This window comes from Amaranthus tricolor, chromosome 1 (assembly GCF_026212465.1).
Source record: "Amaranthus tricolor cultivar Red isolate AtriRed21 chromosome 1, ASM2621246v1, whole genome shotgun sequence".
NCBI lineage: Eukaryota > Viridiplantae > Streptophyta > Magnoliopsida > Caryophyllales > Amaranthaceae > Amaranthus > Amaranthus tricolor.
The window spans coordinates 8,533,195-8,559,620 of record NC_080047.1 but is presented as its reverse complement, the minus strand read 5'-3'; the positions used below and the strand labels follow the sequence as shown (position 1 = coordinate 8,559,620).

Below are 26,426 nucleotides of genomic sequence, written 5' to 3'. Positions count from 1 at the left end.
GATGATCACAATATCTGAATTTTTTAAAAAATTGTCAACACATGTAAAAATATCGTTAAATGTCTTCTCGATTTGCATGTCAAGAAAATCGATATATGAGCAATCATTTATACCAAAATTTTGAATTAATTGCCCCACAAGGGTCGTAAACTAATAAAAACATAAGTGACAAAATAAATAAACAAAGTATAAGCACCGTAGCCAAATAAGTGAATTTTGGTGGCTTTGAGCAGAGATGATCTGTTTGAACTTGATTTTGCATTTAACCTTACATAAGTGACATTTAACATCTTTAATTATGTGTACTTTTGGAACTAGAAATGAAATTTTGACTGTGAATTGTAATGAGCATCAGTACTGAAGCATATAAATCTATGACAAACTTGAATAGATTCAAATAGTGGAAGAATTTCTTCAACTAGTATATATATTACTATTGCACTATCACTTGTTACTGTATAGTTGCATCGCGTCTTCGCGTTGGTACGCCTTCTTTTAAGCCTCGTTTAGGCTTCCGGAGAACAATGCTGAGCACGATTTCTTGACAATGTGGTATAAAAGAGACACTCGAAGCACCAAAAGTTTCTTTGAAGCTCTTCCAATATGGTGGGGCGATCAATACCTAAGCTGTTTTCAGCTCAGATAACCTGTAACGTTCAAGATCCTCGGAGAACAAAATTCCATTACGAGAAAGAAGGCGTTGTAGAGCGAGAAAAAATCGTGCCTGGCCATTGAGTCGGAAAAGAATTATGTGGTCAGCAATAGTCCCAAAATGCAAGCATTTGAACATTTGAATTATAAGGAGAATACAATGGCCAAACATGAGTTTTTCATCATCATTATTAATACCCGATATATTATGCTCATAGAAGCTATGAACAGAGTTTGGGGAGAGTTGGTAGACAACAGACCATACCCTTATTAAAAGAAACAAGGAGGTTAAGAGCTTACGGCCAGTGAGACTCTTGGCTCGAGGAAGAATTGTCAAACATAGGTTATTTTGAGTTGATTTTCAGCAGGGAACATATATGACAAATAAAGATGAAATTATTCTTAATATCCTGAATTAAAATGACAAAAGTTACCCATTGGAATCCGACAAGTGCACACCAACAGCCAACCAAACCCAATCCTTGACTTCTCACAAGCTGTCATAGAACAAATTGAAAATATGTGTCAAATTAGCTTGATAGTCGTCAAACTGTCACATGAACGGATTTGGGCTTGTATACAAGACCCACATTGAAGAGTTGACCATACATAAACCCGATGAGTTTCCAACCTAAAACCAACCAGCAAGTCTTGTATGAAACCGTCTCACCGTGAGACGAGCCCATACAAATAACCTAATAAGGGAAAACATAAAAAAACAATGAAATTTGAATTGTAAAAAGCAGCATTTTTTTTTTTGAATTTTGGGCTAACCCAATTGATGCCGTCTCATGGTGAGATGGTCTCAATAAAGAATTAGTGAAAATCAGTTGGTATTGGGAGTAGCCTATCAAGTATATATGTTAGTCAATCTCTCTCTAATTTTTCAATATGGGATCACATGTGGGTTATTTTTCAACAGACTATAGTACAGTTTGCAAGAGTTTCAATACGAGATATTAGTCACACGGGTAATACCAGCAAGACAAGGGTGCCCAAGGCAAAGCATGCACTCATCGATGAACTAATAAATTTGAGATCCCTTCCTGCCTGCATGTCAAAAACCATTCCAATGCAACATAATTAATGATTTACTGCATGTCGAAAATGATTCAAGCACAACCAAAGTCCAAAGGAATACGCTCTTACCAACAAACTTCCTTCGCAGCTGAGTATACATGGAGTCACACATAAAGAAAGGAAGAACGGAACCCAGACTTTGTGCATCTGCAGTTAAACGACTTCATATTGCAACAGTAATATCGAATGGACATTTACTTGAAATTTGTCACTTTTTATTATGATTTTCATGGTAGTGAAAAATTTTTGTACAATATAGATCGATTATTTATTTAGTTAATAAACAACTCCCCCCGCGAAAAAATTGGTCTACTTTCGCCATTGGGAGTGCAGCTCAACTTTAGAAAGGGAGTATATTGGAAAAACCCATTGGCTCCAGTGTGAATTTGTAGATGATGTTTGCCACCGAACGTCAATCGAAAACCTCTTTTTTATCACTAACAAGGGTAAAGTTGCTTACATCTAACCCCCTAAACACCGCATAGCGGCATAGGTGGGAGCCACCTAACAGCATCAGGGTCATGGAATGGAATGATGAGGAGGATATACTTTATGTAGGAATATACATAATTCGATTAGCGTCTATCTACTTGCCTAATCAGTCCCATAAGCATCAGCAATCCATGTAATTGAAAAAAATAAAAACCTCGGCTATAACTGCACGGTCAGGAGTGAAGACACTGGGAGCCAAGAAAGGAACCGATGTTGCCACAATTCCGAGAACAAGTCCAACGGAACCCCCTATTATCAAAAGAGACTTCAGCAGGTCCCGAGCCTGTTTGTGGCAAATACATTCAAGGTGCAAGTACAATATGTGAGCCATAGCACGCAGTCACGCACTTAGCAAACAATGAAGATTTTATTAAGAGGCACTGACAGGGAACATACCTTCACTAAACTTCGATTCACTCCGTACAGAAGTTCAGGCATGAACGACTGTGCAGTTTGCGAAAGAGGTTCACCCCATACCGCACACATGTGGAATATTTGTGTCAAGACCTATACAATATTCAGTTGGCCGGGCATGAATTAGCAATTACGTAGAGATGCAACACAAAGACAAACATATCATTCCACAGTTTCTACTGTTCCCTCCACAGATTTAGCTCACCTGATGAGCAGCAATTGTTTGCGTTCCTATAGATGTTGCAAAGTAGATAATCAATGAGTAGAAGCCCACCTGAAATAACATCAACATATCGTGTATATCAACTTAATCTAGCTTCATAATCATGGTGCAAAAACAAGGTCTTGGTTATGGTCGCCAAAGGATTTCGTAGTCAATGCGGCATGTATTTCGGTTCGAGGTGTTCATTCGAATCATCAGGTCAATTTCAGGTCGGTTGATAATCGGGTTTTGTGTCCACATTGGTTTTGACATAATTGAAATTCCATTTTTAAGTCGGGTCAAATCGAGTTCGATTAAAATGTCGGGTGAATATTAGGTCAACAGATCTATTTTGAACACCTCTAACTTCGGTCATGAAACTCAAAAACCTTTATGAAACAGTCGCGATACGTTGATTCAACCTTATTTTTGACTATGTTCAGAATAATTAAAATTCGTTCTTCGTATAGCGTTAGGCATAGATGGCTTCTTTAGTTAGCAACAAACCTTTGAAACTATAGTTATAAATACTGGGGCAGCAATTGTCAAAATTTCTTGAAGTTCAGCAGGAGTTGGTATTTCGATAGAAAAACCATTGTATCCCTTCTTGTTTAGAGCATCAATCATAGTGTATGCTGCAACAATCTAAAAATGGATATTCAAATACGATGATCCAGGAAGAAAATGTAATGTTGTGAGCAGCATACTTATAATCAGAGGAATTTAGAATATGAAAGCGAAGTAACACACTTGTGATACTGCAGTCGCCCATGCTGCACCAGCAATCCCATAGCCAAGGAACATACAAAGTACTATGTCACCAACACCGTTTATTACACTTGCAATTACCAAAGCCTTCAAAGGTCCCATCGAATCTTTCATGCCCAAACTATTAAAAAAGACGTAAACATCGGTGTATAAACATATAGGTGAAAGAGTACAAAAATGTAATTAATTAGTACAATACTATTTATGTTCATGTCATTTTGCACCTATTGTAAAATGGATGAAATTTAGGAGAAAGAGAAATACGATTGGAATATCAGACAAAAAACAGGTATAGGATAAAAATGGTGGTTAAGATGGAGAGGGAGTATAAGTTTGTGGATGAGATTAAAAGAATAGTGGGACCATTGTCAAAAAAGGAAAGGACGCAAAATCAGTGGGACAAACTAAAATGAAAAGTGATGCAAAATGAGAGGAACAGAGGGAGTAATGGTTTACAAAATCATATTTTTCTAACAACCGACCGAATGCACCAAACACATGTATTGACATCTCAACACTCAACAAATAGCTCAAAGAAAAACAATCATTCAACGAACGGCTTAAACACCACCTAACAAAACTGTAGCAAACTAGCCAATAGCCATCGTACTATATATACAATATCATACAAGAAACAGTATCTGTCAATATATATACCTTGCACTCTGAGCAACCCATCCCACAAGAATAGCAGGCCATGCTAAAGCTCGAATCTAGAAAGCAGAAGGGAACAAATAAGATATTCAAGATCTTAAAATGAAGTTGAAGTAACTTAGAAGAGAAAGCAAATATGCGTCAAAAATATCATGGTAACTTGGTAAGCAACTTAGAAGAGAAAGCAAATAAGCGTCAAAAATATGATGGAACGCAACTTATAAGAATAGAATCAATATAATAAAGGGAAAATTACTTTTAAAAATCCCAACTTTAGATGATTTAATTCTAAAAATTCCAACTTTTTATTAAAATTTAAAAGTCCAAACTTTGGTGGTAGTCTAATTTTAAAGCACTAGACTCCTTGGTAACCAGTAGAGGGGGTCAAATATGATACGTGGCAGTATCCTTATGGCATTTCGATCACTTCATGAAACATATATTTGATAATTCTTATGGAATTTCGATGAAGTATGCATCCACTTTTGTTAACTTTCACAATAAGAAGTCATACGTACTTGAAGATGACAACTTCATCGGTGCCATCTCAATAAGCAAAATATCCGACACAGATGAGACTATGACCACGTACAGACAAAACAATCAATTTTCATCCCAAAGTGATCATAACCATTTCAACAAGTTGTCTTAAATTGTCGCAATTCATAAGTACTCTTAGAGTCGTAAATCACTATCATTTTCTCGCTCAACAATGCAGCCAAGATCATACCGAATGTACAAAAGTAACAAACCTGAACATAAGTATCTGCAGCAGGAATAAGGTGCACATTTTTTGCTCCAGCAAAAGCTGCAAAAATAGTAAGAGCAGTCTTTGTCATCAAATATCTTAATATTTCGTAGAAGACGCCAAGGTATGATTGCATTTGTTTAAGACTTTAAGTCCAATATTAGTAACCGAAAATGTAACTATCAAATTTAATTACCACTTAGAGCCCATGCACCGAAAATTTTTGTAAATCCAAGCATCAACACACCACAAGCTAGACCCAGAAACAACAAGATTGATATCTGATGTTGTACTTGTTCTTCATCCTGCATTGATCACACACAGACACAACGCATTATTCTTTATATTGATCTCCCTATACAAAATCATAGTACAAAAACAAGGTTTACACTCCATCCTTAAGAATAGACCACATCTCTATTTTGAGCTATTTCAACATAATAAGGCCAAAGTAAGAATTCACTAGGTTGAATTTACAATTTAAATAAGAATTCCAAGAAAAGACTACCAGCATACAAACTTCAATATTGTATCTGTATGATATTATTACACTTTTTATTTTAGTCCGTCCCTATAGTTCATAATACTCTCTGCTCTCGCTTTACTATAAAGTCTTCAACCTCTCCACCTAAAGGTGTTCATTGGGGTTATCAGGTTGGTTTCGGGTTAGGTGTTTTTGGTCGGATTGAAATCGGATTTTGGGTCCATACTATTTTTTACATAATTATAAATCATTTTTTAAGTCGGGTTCGATTACAAGGTCTAATAAATTTCGGGCCATCGGATCTGTTTTAAACACCTCTATCTCCACCAAGTCTGTCTTTTTCCTTTATTACCACAACCATTGTTAAAGTAAGTGTCAGTGTGTAAAGCTCTATAAGAAACAGAGGAAGTGGTTACTTTTTGGCATCAAACTCAATTTTCTAATATTTTAAAAAAACCTTTGATCAGATATGGAATACTCCTATTCAACTAGGAATATATAGAATACTAGTATAAATCATATTAGTCAGCAGAATAGTGCACCTGTCTGGCAAGTGAGGTGGCCACCATATTAGAAGTAGCAATTGAAAGGAACATAAATACATAGCTCATATAATCACATAGAACAGTTCCAGGACCTGTCCAAACAAACATTACAATTTACATTAAAACTACAGTCTACACAAAATTTTATTACCCCAACGTGCTCTCACCTAGGCGGGAATTGGAGGGTCATATGTACACTATCTTACCCTTATGAGCTAAAACCACTATCACATAGTTTACTTATCTCCTTGCAAATCGTAAGTCAAAAAAAAGCAAATTACGGTTAGTTTTAGGCTATTTTAGAGTCATTTGAGCAAATGGTGAATCCAAAACAACAAATTATGTTACATGGTGTATTTGGGATTGAACCTTGGAAGCAAAACTCAATGTGTTAAATTATATAAGATATCCTGGGGCCTCAACCATCAATCAATTTAAGTTTTTGGTTCAGTTGGTTCCTTGACATGGTATCAGAGCCAGTATGACAAGAGGTCACGAGTTCGAATCTCAACCACCCAACATTTAAAATGGAATATTTAGCTCTAGGTATGTAGAGGGCCGGTGATACATTCACACTCCTAGCCCAAAGGGCTCTCGTGTGACGGAGCGTGTTAAAATAAATAACATATATTAAGGTTTCAACCATCAGCTTAAACTTTTGATTAAATTGGTTTCATTCGCACAATCTTAACACAATGGAACTTAAAAATTTAATTATGATAATAGTAAAAGGTAAATTATTAACACAACAAAACTCAAAATAAAAAAAAAAGCAAAAAAAATCCCAGAAAAAGCACAAAAATACAGATGATATCACCTAAAGCAGCAAGTTCGATGGAGCTGCCTTGGCCAATAACAGCAGTATCAATAAGACTCATCAAAGGTCCACAAATCCAAAGGCCAGTAGCAGGTCCAGAAAACTTGATAATCTCAATCATTTGATCCCATAAGCTTTGATTAGAGTTATTCCCACTAGTGGGCTCCACTAATTCAATCTTCTCTTGTAAAACTGAGCTACTTTGTTCATCCTTATCATCACTAATATCAGATTCTGCAACAAGGGTTTCACTTGAAAGTTCTTGTCCATGCAAAATGCAATGAAGTTTATGAGAAATTTGAAGAGTTGAGTGATTAAAAGAAGGTAACTTTGAATGAATTCGAAAGAGTTTGGGGGGCAAATGTGAAGAAATATAGTTATAGGTAATAGGGGTTAAAGAAGATGGGTTTATAGTAGTGGGTTTCACTGAAATGAAGGAAGAAAATGGAGGCATGGCATTGAGTAGCATTGCTTAATATGACAGAGGAGAAAAAGTAAAGAAAAAGAAGAAGACGATAAAGAAAAGGAAAGATAGAAAAGATTTGATCTTGGAATGACTCGAGAGTTGTAATAGACATAGACTGCAGGTCTGCAGCAGTTGGAACTTGAAAGATCCAAAAATGAAGTGAATATAGCAAGTCTTTCACCAAATATGGACAAATGTAGTATTTATGGCCCGTTTGGTAGATGGTAATAAACGTGTTAATGACAATGAAAAATTAGTGTAATTTTGGTTGAAAAACCTCTTGGTTACCTTGATGGTCATGTTTGTCCAACTTCAATCATCTTATTTTCTTTATAAAATTCATTCCTATGCATTACCACTGGAAGAGTTCGTATCAGGTGGTAATGAAAATTTGTAAACAAAAAAAACTTTTTTGAATTTTACACTATAAATGTAACAGACTCAAAATTCTTAATCTTCCGATTAATTATTCCGAATTTTCAATTCAAATTTCTAATCTTTTGGTTATCTATTTCAATCCATCTTTAATTCCTAAACTTTTTCCGATTTTGTAATTTCTTTCAAATATTAAACTTTAAACTATTTTTTTGTTTAAAATCTTAGCACTAAAATATTATTTTATTATTTTATAGTACAAAAAATAAAATTTTATTATTATATTCACGGTTTTGTAAAACGTTACGTTTTAACACTAACTTATTATTCTAACCTTATAACTTTAATTTAATTATTTTATACATAAAAATGAATCGTATTTTAATTATTAACTTTAAGTATAGTTTAAGCAAAACTTTCTTAGTAAACTACATATTTTCATGATCAAATTTACCAATTATTTTAAAGTATATTCACTTGTACATACTAGAACAAAAATTTGATAAACCAAATTCTTTTCTATAGTAACCCATGATGTTCATCACTTACACAGACTATCACCATTTCCTTACACAAGCTAACATTCTTCTACACTCCAAATTCTTAAACATTCACTTACACACTTCAACTCTTACACATTCACTTACACAAGTTAACCTTCTTCTATACTTCTAACACTCTTTTTCATACAATCTAGTGAACTACAAAGTTGCCCAAACGCATTATAAATACCCCTTAGCCATGAGATCACTTACACCACCATCATCAAATCTTTCTAACATTCTTTCTTATATTTTCACTTCATTAAAACCTTACTACATTAATACCTTTATTATTAATTGAAGAAAAGCAAAAACATGGAGCTTAGAACACTCTTTATTTAGCTTAAATCATCATCATTATGGAGCATTATTGGGTCATTACTTTGAGTACTTAATGTATCATTATTTTTGGAGTTCAGATTTAATTATTTTGGGAGTTTAGAAGATCATCATTATTTTGGGAGTTTGGATTAATTATCTTTGGAGTATTATTATCTATCTTGGAGAGTCTTATTTCATATTATTTTCCTATTAGTACTTAGTACTAATCCTTAGTGTTAGTATGGTATAACTTCTTACCCTACTTTTTTGTGGAATTTTACATTATATTTACTTTATAATAGGCAAAAGTACGAAATATACTAATATGTTTTAGTAGGAAGTTAGTTTAATGAAATTATGATCAAGATTATATTAAGTATGTGTATGCTAAAAGTATTTTTTTGTATGTTAATTTAATAATCTTTGAACAAGTTTAGAAAGTTGGGTGCAAAATTATATTCTAGTGATACTAAGTATGATTCATGTTATAAACTAGTCCTAGTATATTTATGAGTTATATTACATTATGAATGTTATTATATTTAAGAATTTTTATGTTAAAACTTTATTAATATGTTTATGTTAGCCTTCAAATTAGTTTATAAGGTAGTAAGTTATTTTATGAATATATTTTTTATTAAGTATGGTTATATTAAGAATATTGTTATTATACTTTATTTTGAGATTTAAGTTTATCCTTAAGGTGATAGTAAATTTCTAAGTTATTGCATAAAGTTTTTATTTTTGTAAGTGGTTATGTTAATTATTTAAATCTAGGATTTAGTATAATAAATTAAATTAAGTCGTTCTTTTTATGTAAAAAGGCCCAAAACACTCATAGCCCATTCGACCGCTATCATATAAAAATTTGATTTACTATTTTAAATTATTACAACTATTTTTGTGATAACAATAAAATAACAATTTGAAAAGATATTTTTTTTGAGAAAATTTTATAAGTTATAAAATGTTGAAGTGTTTTTCTTGAATATATGAGATTTCATAATAAAAGTAACTTTTAATCACTATTTAGTACAAAATATTTTATCTGCTAACTATTTGACGAAAATTTATGAAAAATGATGTAAAAGTATATTTAGTATACTTGCCACTCAAACTATGTGGGAAATATTGATTTTGTGAGATTACAAGTTTTATTTGTTTTATAATTAGAAATATTAACTTTTGTGAAAATTATAAGTTTGACTTGTTTTAAAACTAGAAATATTGATTTTTGTGAAATTTTAAGTTTTATTTGTTTTATAACTAGAATGTTGATTTTTGCAAACCTAATAAGTTTACTTATTTTTCTAAACTTAAAATATTGATTTTTGTGAGCTTGTAGAATTTTGGAAACTTATCTAAATGATGCAATTTTAACTTGTATTTTAATTAGAATATTTGATTTTTTTTTGAAGAGAATAAAGTTCTATTTATTGTAAAGATGAAAATGTTGATTTTGGAAACTTATTTAAAGAGAAATAGATTTTAATAGCTAATTGTGGAAAATATTAATTTGGAGACTATTGATAGAATATTAAGTTATTCGTGTGAATTTAGTGAAGTATTAAAAATAAAATTTAATAATGAATGTATAAAGACATAAAGATTAATTTTACGTTATGATTAAGAATTTTATTAAATAAAAGAGGTTATCACCTAAGTTGATCAAAGTCAAAGTCAAAGCCAAATTGTAGTAATAAAAATGTGATGTACTTGTGTGAAGGAATATTGATTGAATGACCCTGATAGTAAGGTAATGGACCGGCATGTAAAATCCCGGGGCCCGTGTTGGCCGGCACGTAAAATACGGTGTAAGACAGGGGATTAGCTACCTATCCTGTAGAGCTCGAGCATAAATTGTATTGGAGGGGTGACGGCACCCACGACAGTTAGGGTTTAGGACTATGGTCCTCACTTAACCAGGCCCTTACACATATCAGGTGTCATATTGATGTGCTTGTTGATCAGTGATAAATTTGATTAGTGTTGACGCTATGATGCATGGTACAGTTATGAGTATTAACCAAATGAACTTAATTAAGTGTTAAGATTACCGAATTGTAAAAGTGGCAGTAACGTACTTCTGTCAGGATCGAGAATGGTATCTTAATGACTTAAAAGTATGTAATAGAAAAAGAATATGGTAAAAGTATATGGGGGTGTCAATTAAATATAAGTTCGTACTTAAATTATTATTTTGTAAATGTAGCGTATAATTTCCGTATTTTGAGTTGGATAGGAAGTTATGCTCGGCATTAAGCGCTGATCGATTCAATCGGTTGTCATCCGTATCATGGATGGCAGCATTTTACAGGATTTAGTTCAGGTTCCGATCCAGGCCGCAGCAATTACTATTTATCGAGAACTTAGCTGTTTTTTGTATCTTTATTGATGACTTGATGATGATGTATTTTTTCCTTTTTTTTTGCAAACAATATTTCTTATCGGATATAATATTTACTTTTGTTTTAAACAGTTTCAGTTTTTATGATTTAAAGTTTACAGTTCGGTATTTTGAGACTTCCGCAATATTTTTATATTAAACATTATTATTAATGTTAATTATGTATCGAGATTCCCGCTCCTATTACAGCTATGATGCATGGTACGGTTATGAGTATTAACCAAATGAACTTACTTAAGTGTTAAGAATGCCAAATTGTATAAGTAGCAGTAACGTACTTCTGTCAGGATCGAGAATGGTGCCTTAATGACTTAAAAGTATGTAGCAGAAAAAGAATATGGTAAAAGTATACTGTGGTGTCAATTAATTATAAGTTTATACTTAAATTATTATTTTGTAAATGTAGTGTATAATTTCCGTATTTTGAGCTGGATAGAAAGTTATGCTCGACGTTAAGCGCTGACCGATTCAATCGGTTGTCATCCGTATCATGGATGACAGCATTTTGCAGGTTTTAGTTCAGGTTCCAATTCAGGCCGCAACAATTACTATTTATCGAGAACTTAGCTGCATTTTGTATCTTTATTGATGACTTAATGATGATTATTTTTTTTCATTTTGAGCAAACAATATTTCTTATCAAATGTAATATTTTACTTTTGTTTTAAACAGTTTTCGTTTTTATGATTTGAAGTTTTTAACAGTTCGGCATTTTGAGATTTCCGCAATATTTTTATATTAAAGATTATTATTATATGTTAATTATGTATCGAGATTGCCGCTCCTATTACAATAAATAATTTTCATTATCATTATTTAATACCCCTAATCAAACGGGCCGTTAGTATAGTATAAAAGGGATGGCTAGGTAGAGCTATTTGGCTATTTATGTTAATTTATAATTCATAATTAAGATTTGTAAATTGCATGAGTTTCTATACTAGTTTACTAATAATACATATAGAAGGAAAATGTAAAAAAGGAAAAGGTGATATTTTTGGGGCAAGTGAAAGATTTGGAATTGTAAAAAAGGAAAATGTTAAGATTTGGAATTGTAAAAACGGAAAATGTTAAGATTTGGAATTGTAAGGATTTTCATTTTCTTTGAATAAGATTATAGAATAAAAACTAGCAATACGTGAAAAAAATTACTAAAATACAATGAATACGAAATAATTCCATAAATTGTTAATAATTTTTCTTATTCAAGTTACTACATTTTCTATATTGAATGTTCACTTATAATGGCCATAAATAAATTGTAATGTCCTTATAAGGCCTAATACAATCTTAGTGGTACCATTAGAACACACAAGCCTGGTTGATCATTTTAGCCGTCAAACATAAGTATGGTGTTTGGGTGGAGCCTGTATAAGCAGTATTGAGAATTATTACAAGTTGATGGTAATTTAGTAAATTTTTAAGTTTTTTTTTATTCAAGATTGAATAAAGGTTTTTTTACGCGGGATAGGCAAAAGAATCTCAACAAATTAGGAAGAGAAAACATTAAATATTTTTATAAGTGGTGAGAATCTAAGGATAAAAGAAAAAATTTCAACCATTAAGTTAACGTATAATTCTCGAAGTAGACTAGAGTTGTTATAACATTATTTGGGGCAAAAAATATGTAATAGAGCTTTCATCTTAGAGAAAAATAAGTAGGGAAGGTCACAATCCACAATAATGTGCCTAACTCCCAACAAAAATGGGACGTTTTTCTTTCCCACCACAACTTTCAACATTAGAGAATGGGTACTCATTAGCCCATCAAACCATATACTACAAAAGCCAATGGGCACTAAGCTCCACCTCCATTTTACAGGCAAATTATTAGCATATAGACTTCTTGTTTTAATGTTGTTTGACTGAAAAATAGTCTTTCTTAAAAATAATTCTTCAACCATTTGTTTTTATAAATTATGAGCATAACATGCTTCTTTTTTACAATTACTAGTGTAAAAATTTAATACTACCCTACTTTGACTTGATCAATCCATTTTTTGACTTGATTCTATAGACTTTCATATTTTGACTTGGTTCTATAGACTTTCTTACTATAAATTTGGATTTACAATGATTGTCGTTGTAAATACAAGATTAAACATTAATCCATTTCAAACTCGATATATTACCACCCAAACCTTTTGATATACTTGAAGGCCGACACTATATCTCCCACTAGCTCTCAAGCCAAAATGAACCCCAAGCAAGGTTAACAATGCGAGCAAAGGCACCGAGATGAGTATTCTCTCTATTTCATCGAGAATAAAACTTTAATACTAAAAAAACTCGTATATTACAAAATTTTGGTGGGACAACGGTACAATATTTGAAGCATCTATGAGACAAGCAAACAATAGAAACTTTTAAGTAATTGCAGATTTGCAGGATCAAGATCAATTATCTACCCTAGCAAGAAAAAAAAGTTACTAGTACAATCTTCTCATGAAGCTGAGCAAAATTTTAAATGGTAGCTTGAATCTACAACTAGGATGCTTTCTACTCGGCCAATCTGAAGCGATTAAGATCCTTCAAAAGGATGCGTCTTAGAGAGAGTAGGAAGCGTGTCTGGTGTTAAAAGAAAGGAAGATAGTTAGTAGATGTTAAATAACTTGCACCGAACTATGTTACAAAATTTTAAATAACTTTTAGTTACCGCTTGAAATACAACAAGAGCACTCCAACAACCCGCTAAGCCTAATCCTCGATTTTTCACAAGCTGTAAAATTATGAACAAACACATAGAATACGCATTGAATGATTGGAGTACTACAAGAATGGAAAACTTAACGGATAAAAGATCGACAAGAGTACCAGTAATATAAGAACGCCAAAAGCAAAACATGCACTCATCGATGTACTAATGAATTTGAAATCCTTGCTAGCCTGCATGTAGTGACGGAAAAGGGCATCTCAATGTGTTATAAGAACATGATAACCAAAATGTGGCATGATACGGGCAATAAAATGAGCTAAATTTACCAGTAATGTTCCCTCGCATGGGAGTATACAAGGCGTTACACTTACAGCAACGAATAAATAAAGGCAAACCTTGCGCATCTGCATAACTAGACTATTGTCATCGTCAAAAAGAAACTATATACAACAAGGGTTTAGAGAGTTAATCTTATCTAACCTCTTGGATTACGACTGGATCAGACGTGAATAAATTTGGAACGAACATAGGGATGACAACTGCAATAGCTCCCAGAAGAAGTCCGCTAGACAATCCTATTACCAATAGAGATTTCAATAGAGATCTCGCCTGTTTGTTGGACAAACTGCACGAAATTAGGATTATATAAAAGCCATGAATGATGTATGCTGAATCTAGTACTCCACTTTGTTCCTTGGACTCAGAAAGTTTCGACATTGACATTGGTTTGTGTCGAATTATTGAGGATCCGACATGGATACTTGAGAGTTGAGATGATATAAATACTCCCTTTAGGCAGTTACTATCAAGGAACCAACTTAACTAAAAGGTTACACTGATGGTGGAGTCCCAAGATATGCTATATACTCTAACATACCCCCTCGGACGAGAGCCCTTTGGGCTAGAAGTGTAGACACAACATAGACCTCTTTATACCTGACACTGAATATTCACTTTAAATTAGGGGTGGTTGTGATTCGAACCCATGACCTTTTATCACGCTGGCTTCTGATACCATGTCAAGGAACCAACTCAACTAAAAGCTTAAGCCGATGGTTGAAGCCCCAAGATATGTTATACACTCTAAGAGCTACTAGTGCACATATTGTTGAATAGAGGCATTTGATTAAAGACAGAATTAAGACAAAGATTAAGGTTTTGAATGATTTGTTTGTATTATTCTCATAAATGACAGACTTCCTCATATATACATGATTTGAGTAGCTAAACTAGGAAACAAATAAAACAAAATAATTACAATGATATAATATCCTAAAAATACAAAGATGTGATACCTAAAAATATTATACTTTCCCGACAGCATTACCTCAAATATTTCAAGTTACGCAATTGGTGCATATTAAGTATATTGAAGATATTAAGGATGACTATTACCTTCACTAAATTTAGGTTAGATCCATATAGTAGCTCAGGCATAAATGACTGCGCCGTTTGAGAAAGGGGTTCACCCCATACGGAACATATGCTGTATATATTTAGTAAGACCTACACACACGTCAGTTAAGAACGTTCAGCATAATTGATTAGAGTTTGTAAAAGCCATGAAAATCACTGAACAGAAGGCCCGCTAAGCTCACCTGATGAGCGGCCACTACATGTGTACCCATAGATGTCGCAACATATATAATTAGACCATAGAAGGCAATCTGACACAAATTAGAATAGCTTCCATATCAATTGATTTGTATCAAAAGCGCGAATTCACATAATTAATCAATCGTCAAGTTACGATTATGATAGAGTGTAGACCTTTGAAACCATGGTCAAAAATACCGGGGCAGCAATTTTGAATATCTCTCGTAATTCAGGAAGTGATGGAACCGAAAAAGAAAAGCCATTGTAACCTTTCGTATTCAAGACATCGATCATCATGTATGCTGCAACAATCTGTAAGATCATTCCCACAATGAACGAGATATGAATATAAACATATAGTTAGTGAAACAGTAAAATTATTGAATCAGCTAGATGATTTGTGCAGCTCACGCACTTGTGTCATTGCAGTTGCCCATGCCGCACCAGCTATTCCATACCCTAAGAAGGTACAGAGAACTACATTACCAATTCCTTTGAGAACAATGGCAATTAGCAACGCCTTCACTGGTCCCAATGAATCTTTCATGGCTAAACTGAAGATTAGTGGTAGGACATCAGTATATTAACCCATTTTGAGGCCTATTGCCAAGATGAAACGGAGGGCAAAAACATGTTACCTGGCACTCTGTGCAATGGATCCAATAAGAATAGCAGGCCAAGCTAAGGCACGAATCTAGCAGCCCAAAAAAAAAAACTAAATTAAGCTACAAAATCGGCCCGTTTGCTATTCGGCCATAGATAGTGGTAATGAAAATAATTTTTAGCGTAAATTTTGATGAGAACTGAGAAGTACTATGTCATTTCTAATTGTGATGAAAGTACAGTCCACAATCAATTGTTTTCATTCATAATTTTTTATTACATCTAATACCAGAGTTTTAAATGTCATTTGATGGGAATTAATTTTGTGAAGAAAAAAGGATGATTGGGGAAAACCAACTATGATCATGAACTTTGTCAATGGTTTTTGTAGCAAATGTAGCCTAAATTCTCATTACTATTATCACATTTTATACCGATAAACAAACGGGCCATGAAGGTAATTGGTTGTCGGAAACACGAATTAAATGAAATCGGTGCAAAGAAGAGACTTTATGCGTAAATTTCAAGGTGTTTCAAACTTTTCCCTTTGTCAATCCGGGAAATAATTCTAATACATCATGGGAACTGTCCAAGATCATTTAATTAAAAATCCTAGGATATTGAATTATGTATCATAGTAGAATAACACGGGAAAATGACAGCTAAGTTATTTTCGTACATATGTAAGAGATGGATCTCGATACAGCGAGCATTAATAGAACTTATAGCTAGCTTACTAAAAAACATCCATACTTTTAACCAAGTGTTTATTTCTGAATTTCACAATGCAAATCACATATAGCACAATTTTTAATCCACACACTGCACATTTGTCAAATTAAAAATTTACTAATCCAGACAAACCTGTATATAAGAATTTGCAGCAGGCACAATGTGCCCGTTCTTGACTCCCACAAAAGCTGAAAGTAGAGGCAGAAATACAACAGTTGAAACAGAGAAACTTTTGGTGAAAGTGAACCAGCAAAAACTTCTCAACTAAGGTATTGATAGAATATATTTAATATAACATATCATGGGGCTTTAACTGTCAGCTTAAGCTTCTAGTTGAGTTGGTTCCGTAACATGCACAGGTTCAAATATCATTCACCCATAATTTCAAGTGGAATATTTAGCACCACCATCATGTATGAGAAGGGTAAGTATTGCATTCACACTTCTAGCCCAAAAGGCTCCTTTGTGACTGAGTGTGATAAAGTATATAACATATCATTAAGCTTCCACCACGGCACTACCAGTTTAAGCTTTTGGTTGAATTGGTTCCTTAACATGCACAGATTCAAATATCATTCACCCCTTATTTCAAGTGGAATAGCACTACCACCGTATTATGAGAAGAGCATGTATTACATTCACACTTCTAGCCCAAAAGAGTTCTTATGTGACTGAGTGTGATAGTATATAGCATATCATTAGGCTTTCGTCACGAACCACCATTTTAAATTTTTGGTTGAGTTGCTTCACAGTAATAAATATCATGAGTAGCAGAAAAGAGAAAAAAAAAATATTCATGGGAAGTTAATGTGTTAGTGTGAAGATTTTGCAACACTTGAAAATAAAAGATACCAGTTACTGCCCTTTCACCAAAGCCTTTGGTCAACAAAAGCATCAGCACTCCACAAGCCAGACCTAAGAATAATGACATGGATATCTGATGCTGCTCTTGCTTCTCATCCTGCATTTTTAACATTCATTAAAACAAAATTAATTAAAATGCAATAATCAATTTCTTGAGAATAGACCATGTTTGACTTTTTTGTCGAATCAGGTCAACGTTGTTGTTTTCCCCCTTAATTGTTTTTTTTTTTTTAGGAAAATTAATACCGGGATAAGTATAATATGGTGATCTGGTCTCATAATACTAATTTGTCTAGATATTATTAGTATTTTTTAGAAACTAATATATTTCTGCTATATAAGATTTGTACACGTTCTATTTTAGCGTCTTTTAAGTCATAACTTGTTTAAATTTTCACCTCTAATCATTTAGTTCAGACCAACAATATTTGGTTCAAGTCAACTTCATTCAAATCAAGTTTAACTTCTTTCATTTTTAGCTAAAAAAGGTGTCAAGAAAATATTCTCTTCTTCAATGTTTTCTCTTTCCCTCCTTGTCCACACAAAAAAATGCTCCACTATAGATGGAATATTTCATAGCATTAATTCCTTTTTTGGTAAAGCAAAAATTTCAAATCATTCCTTTGATAAAAAAATTTACATTTTACTTGTTTACTGGCAAAGAACCAAATTGTCACATGTATACAATAACAAAAATGCAAAAAAGAATTCATCAATATAAGCTCTACTATAAAAACCAAAACAAATCAACTCGGTATGTGACTTGTGAGTGCACCATTTCTATTATTCTCAGGGAAAAGCAAGGATTTTGGACGCTTATTTATTTTTACTTTATTTTTACTATGTCTTTTAAAATGAAACCTTCATTATATTATATTAAAAGATAAAAAAAATTACACGACAAAATATATTATGACATTATTTTCTAAAATTACTTGCTTCAAATATAAGAAAAGTAACAAACTGAACAATTAAAAAGTGTTTGCTCAAAACCGAGTATGAATACCACCATTTAATATTTGAGGTTGTGCACTAGACGATTGGCCGCCCGAAATGGGCTAAGAACTGGCCCTATTGTTGAGTAACAAATAACAATCCCCCCACCATCGGTTTGTCTTGCTCTTGGAGGTTGAAGACTTTCATACATAATTGGTAATACAATTAATTTTACAAAAGAATGATACAATGAGTATAAATGTATAATCTATAGATTATAAGGCTATAACAATCAAATCCTTAAAAAATATTGCAAAAAATGAACAATTTTAAAACGATGAACAAAATTTCCAACCCAAAATAGTAAAATAAAATGATAAAGCAAAAGACCTGTTGAGCCAATGAAGTAGCAACCATGTTGGATGTAGCTACTGAAAGAAACATAAACACATATCCAGCATAATCACATAGCACAGTTCCTGGGCCTGCTCATTCATCATCATCATCATCCCAAACAAATCAAAAGAAAAAGAAAATAAAAATTTAAATCAAACCAATTTATTTTGTAAAGATCTGATGAATACCTAAAGCAGCAAGCTCAATTGAACTACTCTGTCCAACAACAACAGTATCAATGAGACTCATCAAAGGTCCAAAAACCCAAATTCCAGTAGCAGGTCCACAAAACTTGATCATTTCAATAATTAGATCCAACATTGTTTGATTTTCCATTTTCTTAACTTTATTTTTTGTGGGTCCCAAAGATTGAACCTTTTCATTTTCTGGGTTGATTCCAACACCATTAATATCAGATTCTGGTTCATGGGTTTCATGGGTTTCATCAGTTTCAATCAAAAATTCATGGGTAGGGCTAATGCAAGTTAGTTTTGGAAGAATTTGAGAAGGTGAGTAGGGTTTAGAATTGCATGAAATTTTTATCAGGGGTTTATTGAAGGATTTGGAAGGAAAGAAAAGGGAGGATACAGAGTGATTGAAGTTTAAGGGTGGAAGAGAAAAGTAAGAATTATTGAAGTTTAAGGGTGGAAGAGAAAAGTAAGAATTAAGTTGAATAATGGGAATTTTGGTTTGAAGGTGGGGGGGAATGGAAGTTATGGGTTTGTAGTGCATGGTGTTTTGGTGCAGGGGAAGTAACAAATGCAGGTTGCAATGTCAAGTCTATATAGCCAATAATATAATTTAGTCCTAGCAAGTTGTGATTCATGTACTAATAGAGCAATAGTCTAATATATTTTTTTTTTAAGTTGTGCTATTTAGTTTTTTAATATTATTTATCGATTACTTTTAATTTATATTTTATTCTTAATATAGACGTTAAAACATAATCAAGTGGAATCTTATTTGATTCATCTCAATATAAATTTTATAATTAATATCAAATTTTTATAATTTATAATTATGCACAATTAGAGATATTTAAAATTGAATTAGTACATTGGATAGTGTGCCAAAACTAAATTGGAAGGAATTGGAGGGAAAACTACTTCTATTAGAAAACTTGAGAGAAAAACAAGTAGTAATATTATTATTTTTTAAAGGATCGGAGTATCTCGTTACCTCAATCAACCCTATAATAAAAAGTGGTGAGAAAAAAATACATATTAGCTAGCATAAGTGTCTGACCAAAACTGTTTATGATGGTTTTTGACTCGTGAGCTCAAAACATGAGTTTTAAGAGCAACCATAATGCTAATAAAAAATAACTAAATTTCACTTTTTGTATTATTTATTTATGGAATATTTTACATGGTATCACTTAGCTTTCAGAAAACGTCAGTGATAGCAATTCTTAAAAGAAATTTTACAGCGTAACGTCATATTGTTGTACTTAAATGAACAGTAACATTAATACTTAAAATTAGTTGTTTTTCCGTTAAATTAGTTTAAGAAATTATATTAAACTACTAAAGACAAAGTATCCTTATTCATCCTCATTCTCATTCATCCTTTTCAATTGCATTCTTCAACCCAACTGTAAATATGTACAAGGTTGCACTGCTTTGGACCTTCATGTGGAATAGCAAACCTGAGTCTTGAAATTTAACCAAAATAATTCTTCAAATTCAATTTGATGCTGGGTCATTTGGGTTATCTTTAATTTTTGTTAGTTTAATATTGTTGAATTTTCATGTTTTGTTTTTTCAAAATGTGTGATTTTCGGTAGTCATTATATTCATGTTGATAATATTGATAAGGTTAATTTGTTGGACCTAATTTTTAATTGGGAGGATGAATGTATGAAATTGGGTGCTCCAATGTCTACAAACCCAGCAGCAAATCGAATTTGAAGAAGTATTTCGAAAAAAAATCATTTTAAGCACAATGAACCCTAATTTGATAGTAGAAGAAGAATTGAAAAAAAAATTAAGTTTTGACTTTTGAGGAAAATTGTGATTTGGAGGAAAGATGGGATAGTTAGGATTTATGTTTTAGGGAAATTTATAAAACTGATGTAATTTGATATGGTGAAACGAATAAATAGGTATACATCAAGGTTTAAGCTTTGTAATTAACGTTTTAAAACGTTTTCTATGATGTAATAAAGTCCGGAGAAAGAATTTGGTAAACCTCAGGGTTACCGCGTGGCTTTTTTAAAAGTTTTGGCTACCACATGGAAAACCCAATACTTCAGGAATACCATGTAGAATCTCTCAAAAATAAATGAATAGATACTTTTGCTATAACAGGCTCAAATTTCTTAAACTTAATTTTCTGATTAATTATTTTGAATTTTTTTTCGAATTCCTAATCCTTGGGTTATCTAATTCAAATCACCTTTAATTCCTAAACCTTATTCCGATTTTGTAATTTCTTCCAAATATTAAACTTAATATATATATATATATATATATATATATATATATATATATATATATATATATATATATATATATTCTTAAATTTCTTTATAAGCACTAAAATATTATTTTATTATTTTATACTATGAAAAGTAAAATTTTAATATTATAATTACGGTTTTATTAAAACGTTACGTTTCAATTTCGTTTCCTTAAACTAACTTTACTACTTATCATTTTAACCTTACAACTTTGATTTAATTATTTTATATCTAACTATATTTTTCTTGTTAACTTTAAGTATAGTTTTAACCAAAATTTTCTAAGTAAACTATCATATTTTCATAATCAAACCTTAATCATACTTTCCCATTAATCTAAAACATTTCACTTGTATAAACTAGAACAAAAATTTGATGAACCAAAATCCTTTCTACATCAATCCATAATGTTCATCACTTACACAAGCTATCACAATTTCCTTACACAAGTTAACCTTCTTCTACACTCCAAACTCTTACACATCCAGTTACACACTCCAACTCTTACACGTTCACTTACACACTCTAAATCATTTACACAAGTTAACCTTCTTCTACACTCCTAACACTCTTTTTCATACAATCTTATGAACTAAAAAGTTGCCCAAAACCCATTATAAATACGCCTCCTTAGCCATGAGATCACTTGCACCCCCATCATTAAATCTTTCTACAATTCTTTCTTATATCTTCACTTCATTAACATCTTACTAACTTTATACCCTTTTTATTAGTTGAAGAGTCAAATGAAGATGGAGCTTGATCTTATCACTTCTTAAGCCAATAATCATCAACTTTTGAAAAGTCAAGTATTATCTTTTGGAGCTTAGATATCAATTTCTTTTGGGTAATTGACTACTTCTTTGAAGCTTGGAGCCTGAAGAGCCTTGAAGAATTTCTCTTTTGGAGCTTATTTCTTTAAGTTCTTATTTTCCTATTATTATTCTCTTACTTGGTTTAGCACCACCTTTGGAGGAAAATGGTACACATTTTCTTAACTCTCTCGTTATGTGATATTTATTTATGGTTACTCGATAATATAAAAGCATGATCAACATGATTTTATTTTAATCATTTAAACTTTACATGGTAATATTAAAGCCATATCCAGTTTAGTGATATTTTCGTCAAAACAATAATACTTTTGGAACACTCGAAAAAAAAGTCATATATATGGAAATTTTTGATTAATATGATAATATAGATATATATGAATTTTACTAGTTAAATAAACTTATGTCTTTAAAATGACTCCATATCATCTTGGTGTTTTGATAATTTTTTTATTTATTTTGGACTCAAGTAATTATAAAGAATTATTAATCGGTTTATCGGTAAAATAGTCAAACAAATTTGTTAAAATGCTTAGCGTTGTTTTTCTTGAAAACTCATTTCATTTCGATTTTGGACCCTTAATAACTTGTTGGATTATGTTTTTTATAGTTATGATAGATCCGTTTTACTATTTTACTGGTTATTTGATAAAATACGTTATTAAGTACTTAGAAATATTACCCTTGACCTTTATGATTATTTATGACATAATAATGACTTAGTTTAGCCTCAGGAATCTTAGTATAGCTACGAAAATTTGTTAATTAATTAATATCAATTTATTAGATACTAGTAATTTGTTTCTATTAAAAGGGTAGAATTGTCAAAATTTTGACTAGTGGAAGTTTGACTTATAAGAATGTAAACTATTTCGGTTTAGAGTCTTGTTTGATATTGCATGATATTGATTGTATGACTCTGATAGTAAGGTAAAGTCGAACCATGGACCGACATGTAAAATCCCAGCGTCCGTGTTAGCCGGCACGTAAAATGCGGTGTCAGACAGGGGGTCCGAGAAAAACTCATCCTGTGAAATCTCGAGCATAACAGTATTGAGAGGAGTGACGACTCCCACCACAGTTAGGGTTTAGGACTACGGTCCTCACCTAACCAGACCTTTACATATATCAGTTGTCATTATTGTTGTGATCTTGTGATGTGCTATGATGGTAAAGTTATGAGGCTTAATTGAACTTGATTAAATAAGCATTAAGGTTACCAAGTATTTAGTAGCAGTAATGAACTTCTGCAAGTATTGAGAATGTAACTTAACGGCTTAGTAAAGGTTAATAATGATTAATAACCTCCTATATTGTGCTTGATGATTATTTTGTAAGCATGATTTAACTATTGCATCATAAGCTTGTTGAGAAAATTGTACTCGGCTTTATCGCTGACCGATTTAATCGGCTATCATCTGTATTATGAATGACAGTATTTTGCAGGAAAATTTAGCTCAGGTTTCGATCCAGGCCGCAATTTTAATTATTCTATCGAGGACTTAGTTGCATTGATTTTACTTGATGACTCTATTGTACTTATATTTTTTTATTGTATTTAAGCAAACCTTATGTTATATTTTCTCAGTTGTAAGGTTTTTTTATTACTTATGTTTTGAACGGTTTTAGTTTAAATGGTTTTTAGCAGTTCGGCGTTTTACACTTGCGCATTATTTATCTTAAGTATAATTATTAATGTAAATTATGTATCGAGAGTGCCGCTCCTGCTACATTTGCAGTTCTAATGAAAATGTTATATTTTCTTGATATGCATAACTATGTTGATACATTATCATTTTTGAAATGATATAACTTATTTTATCAATTAGCATCCACATTGTTGGGATTTTGTGACTCGAACCGAGTTTAAGATAGGGTTTTAAGATAAAATCAAGAGATGGGTCGAAGTGCGCAGGGTGCGGAGTACTACACGGGGCGTGGAGTAGCTACTGGATTGAAAGACGCCCAGGTCGCGGGCCGTACGTCTGGTCGCGTGTCGCGAGTTTCTAAAGGAAAAGCTACTGTTTTGGAAAACAGGTAGGTAGTGGGTCGCCACCTAGTACGCGAGCCGCGACTTGTGCAGGTTTTTTGCTGGTTTTCAGTTTTCGCACGTTCTTTTGACGGTTACTTAGTTTTTGGGCCAGTTTCTTTGTAATTGTTAACCTAATTTCTTTTTTTTTAAGTGGCATACTATATAAATCACTTTTGTAATTAGAATTAGGGGATGATAAATGAAAAGGCTACGAAACTCCATATCAAATAAAAAAGGGCGAGTTATACTAATGGAGATTTATAATTTATGCTAATTGTAGTATATATTTATATATGAGCCCGTCTTCTAGGGCCTATATAATTAACTCATTTCTTTAATTGATTACTTTAAGATCATAAGTAATCGTTTTAATGTTATAAGTAATCACTCTAAGGCTATAAAAGATTATTATTTTAAAATTATAACCGATAACTTTGATGTTATAAGTTCATTTTAAGACAGAAAGTGTATGAAATACGATATTGTTCCTCCATGTAAATTAGTGTTTATATAAATGATAAGTTAAAATGAATTAAAAATTAAAAATTAGTGTTTATATAAATGATAAGTTAAAATGAACAACTAGTCTCTTGAGAGACCGTCTATTTAAGAGACATATCTCAAGCCCAACCCATTAAAGATTAATGCCTATTTACGGTGTTCTTAATGCGTACTTAGATTATCCTTAATGCTTACTTATCGTATCCTTAATGCCTATTTTCAATATCTTAAATGTCTACTTACGTTATTTTTAATGCCTACTTATAATATTTTAAAAAATATATAATGGGTCGGTCCAATCAGAGATAGTCTCTTAAAGAGACCGTCTCTCACAAGAATTTGTATAAAATGAAATAAAAATTAAATGTTTTAGTGAAAAACTGATTAACATAAAGAATATTTTTCAACTAACATTCATTCTATTCCTTTAATGTCCGTCCTTGTATTATTAAACTTCGCAGTCCTTTTTATTTTGTCGCTACTCGTTATATAATAAATTTCCAAGATTTTCCTTGGTTACTTTTCAAACCTTTAATCTCTAATATCTCTCTAAAAACTTCCGAACATTCATTAAACTAAAACAAGCTAAAACTAAAAATTGTTAATTTAAAAAAAAAAATGCTTGTGTTGAAATTTGATACATGTTCACTCTTTTAGCTATAACTTATAATAGGAAAATTATATAATTGCAATGTTTGCTTCATTAGAACCTGAACTTCAAGATCTTTTCAATGATATATTATATGCCCAATTCTGATAACCGAGCGAAAAATGACGCGTTTAAAGTTTGTTTATGCTGAAATTTGATATATGTTTAATCTTTTGGGCATAACTTTTTATAAAAAATCTTAATAATACAAGGTTTGCGTCATTAGAAACTAGACTTCAAGAGCTTTTCAACGACATATTATATGCCCAATTCCGATAACCGAGCGAGAAATAACAACTATTTAAAGTTTGCAACGATTTTTAACCTCTAGTCGCGCATGATCGGACCACGGTATGGTCGGCTTTGCGTAAAGCGCGCTACCGAACCGCGGTATAGTCATGTAAAATACGCGACCGGAGCACGATATGGTCGCGTAAAACGCGCGACTCCACCGCGGTCCGGTAGCGCGCGACTGGATATTAGAAATCACTGCAAACTTTAAACGGTCGTCATTTTTTGCTCGATTGTCAGAATTGGGCATATAATATGTTGTTGGAAAGCTCTTAAAGTCAAATTTCTAATGTCACCAACTTTGCATTAATACAATTTTTCTTAAAAAGTTATGTCCAAAAAATTGAACATGTGTCAAATTTCAGCACAAACAAACTTTAAGCGATCGTCATTTCTCGCTCGGTTATCGGAATTGGATATATAATATATCATTGAAAAGATCTTGAAGTCTAGGTTCTAATGCTGCAAACATTGCAATAATATAATTTTCCTATCAAAAGTTTTGGCTAAAAGAGTGATCATGTATCAAATTTCAACACAAAACTTGTGATGAGGTTTAATTTTCGATTTTAAAAAATTGTTTTCTTGAGTAAAACTAATATTTTTTTTATTTTTATTATTATTAATAAATTTAGTTTAGTAATAATGATGGTTGATTTTATAATTAAAAATAAATTTAAGGGTATTTTAGTCATTTTATTAAAAAAGGATGGTGACAAAATAAAAAGAATGACGAATTTTAAGGATTGAGGATTTTTGATCCCATTTTCAAATCTCTTATCTCAATCCCGATCTTATCTTTTATACCCGTCATACATTCCTAAAGTCAAAGGTAAGATTAATAAGGTTCAACATAGACAACAATGAAAAATAATAATTTCCCGAACACCCTATATTAGAGATGTAACAC

At 32.0% G+C, this 26,426-nt stretch overlaps 2 protein-coding genes across 3 annotated transcripts; both read right to left on the bottom strand.

Moving 5' to 3' along the window:
- Window positions 1-241: 241 nt before the first annotated feature.
- Window positions 242-7,485, bottom strand: LOC130823892 (protein DETOXIFICATION 46, chloroplastic). 2 transcript variants are annotated; one of them, XM_057688725.1, is made up of 14 exons: window positions 6,856-7,485; window positions 6,036-6,130; window positions 5,206-5,314; window positions 5,014-5,069; window positions 4,265-4,320; window positions 3,590-3,728; window positions 3,347-3,484; window positions 2,843-2,911; window positions 2,620-2,730; window positions 2,378-2,506; window positions 1,801-1,878; window positions 1,630-1,701; window positions 1,086-1,148; window positions 242-724 (listed from the first exon to the last, which is right to left on the bottom strand). In XM_057688725.1, exons 1-14 carry the CDS (start codon window positions 7,322-7,324, stop codon window positions 623-625), a joined length of 1,686 nt encoding a protein of 561 aa, XP_057544708.1. In that variant the 5' UTR covers window positions 7,325-7,485; the 3' UTR covers window positions 242-622. The 2 variants fall into 2 exon arrangements, with proteins under 2 accessions (XP_057544708.1, XP_057544715.1); XM_057688732.1 differs by lacking the exon at window positions 2,378-2,506 and having other exon boundaries at window positions 6,856-7,479.
- Window positions 7,486-13,205: 5,720 nt separating this feature from the next.
- LOC130823721 (protein DETOXIFICATION 46, chloroplastic-like) lies at window positions 13,206-19,526 on the bottom strand. Its single transcript, XM_057688458.1, has 14 exons — window positions 18,938-19,526; window positions 18,744-18,838; window positions 17,406-17,514; window positions 16,686-16,741; window positions 15,857-15,912; window positions 15,634-15,772; window positions 15,393-15,530; window positions 15,221-15,289; window positions 15,018-15,128; window positions 14,103-14,231; window positions 13,949-14,026; window positions 13,781-13,852; window positions 13,623-13,685; window positions 13,206-13,534 (listed from the first exon to the last, which is right to left on the bottom strand). The coding sequence occupies exons 1-14, from the start codon at window positions 19,479-19,481 to the stop codon at window positions 13,466-13,468; spliced, it is 1,728 nt and encodes a 575-aa protein (XP_057544441.1). The 5' UTR covers window positions 19,482-19,526; the 3' UTR covers window positions 13,206-13,465.
- Window positions 19,527-26,426: the final 6,900 nt, after the last annotated feature.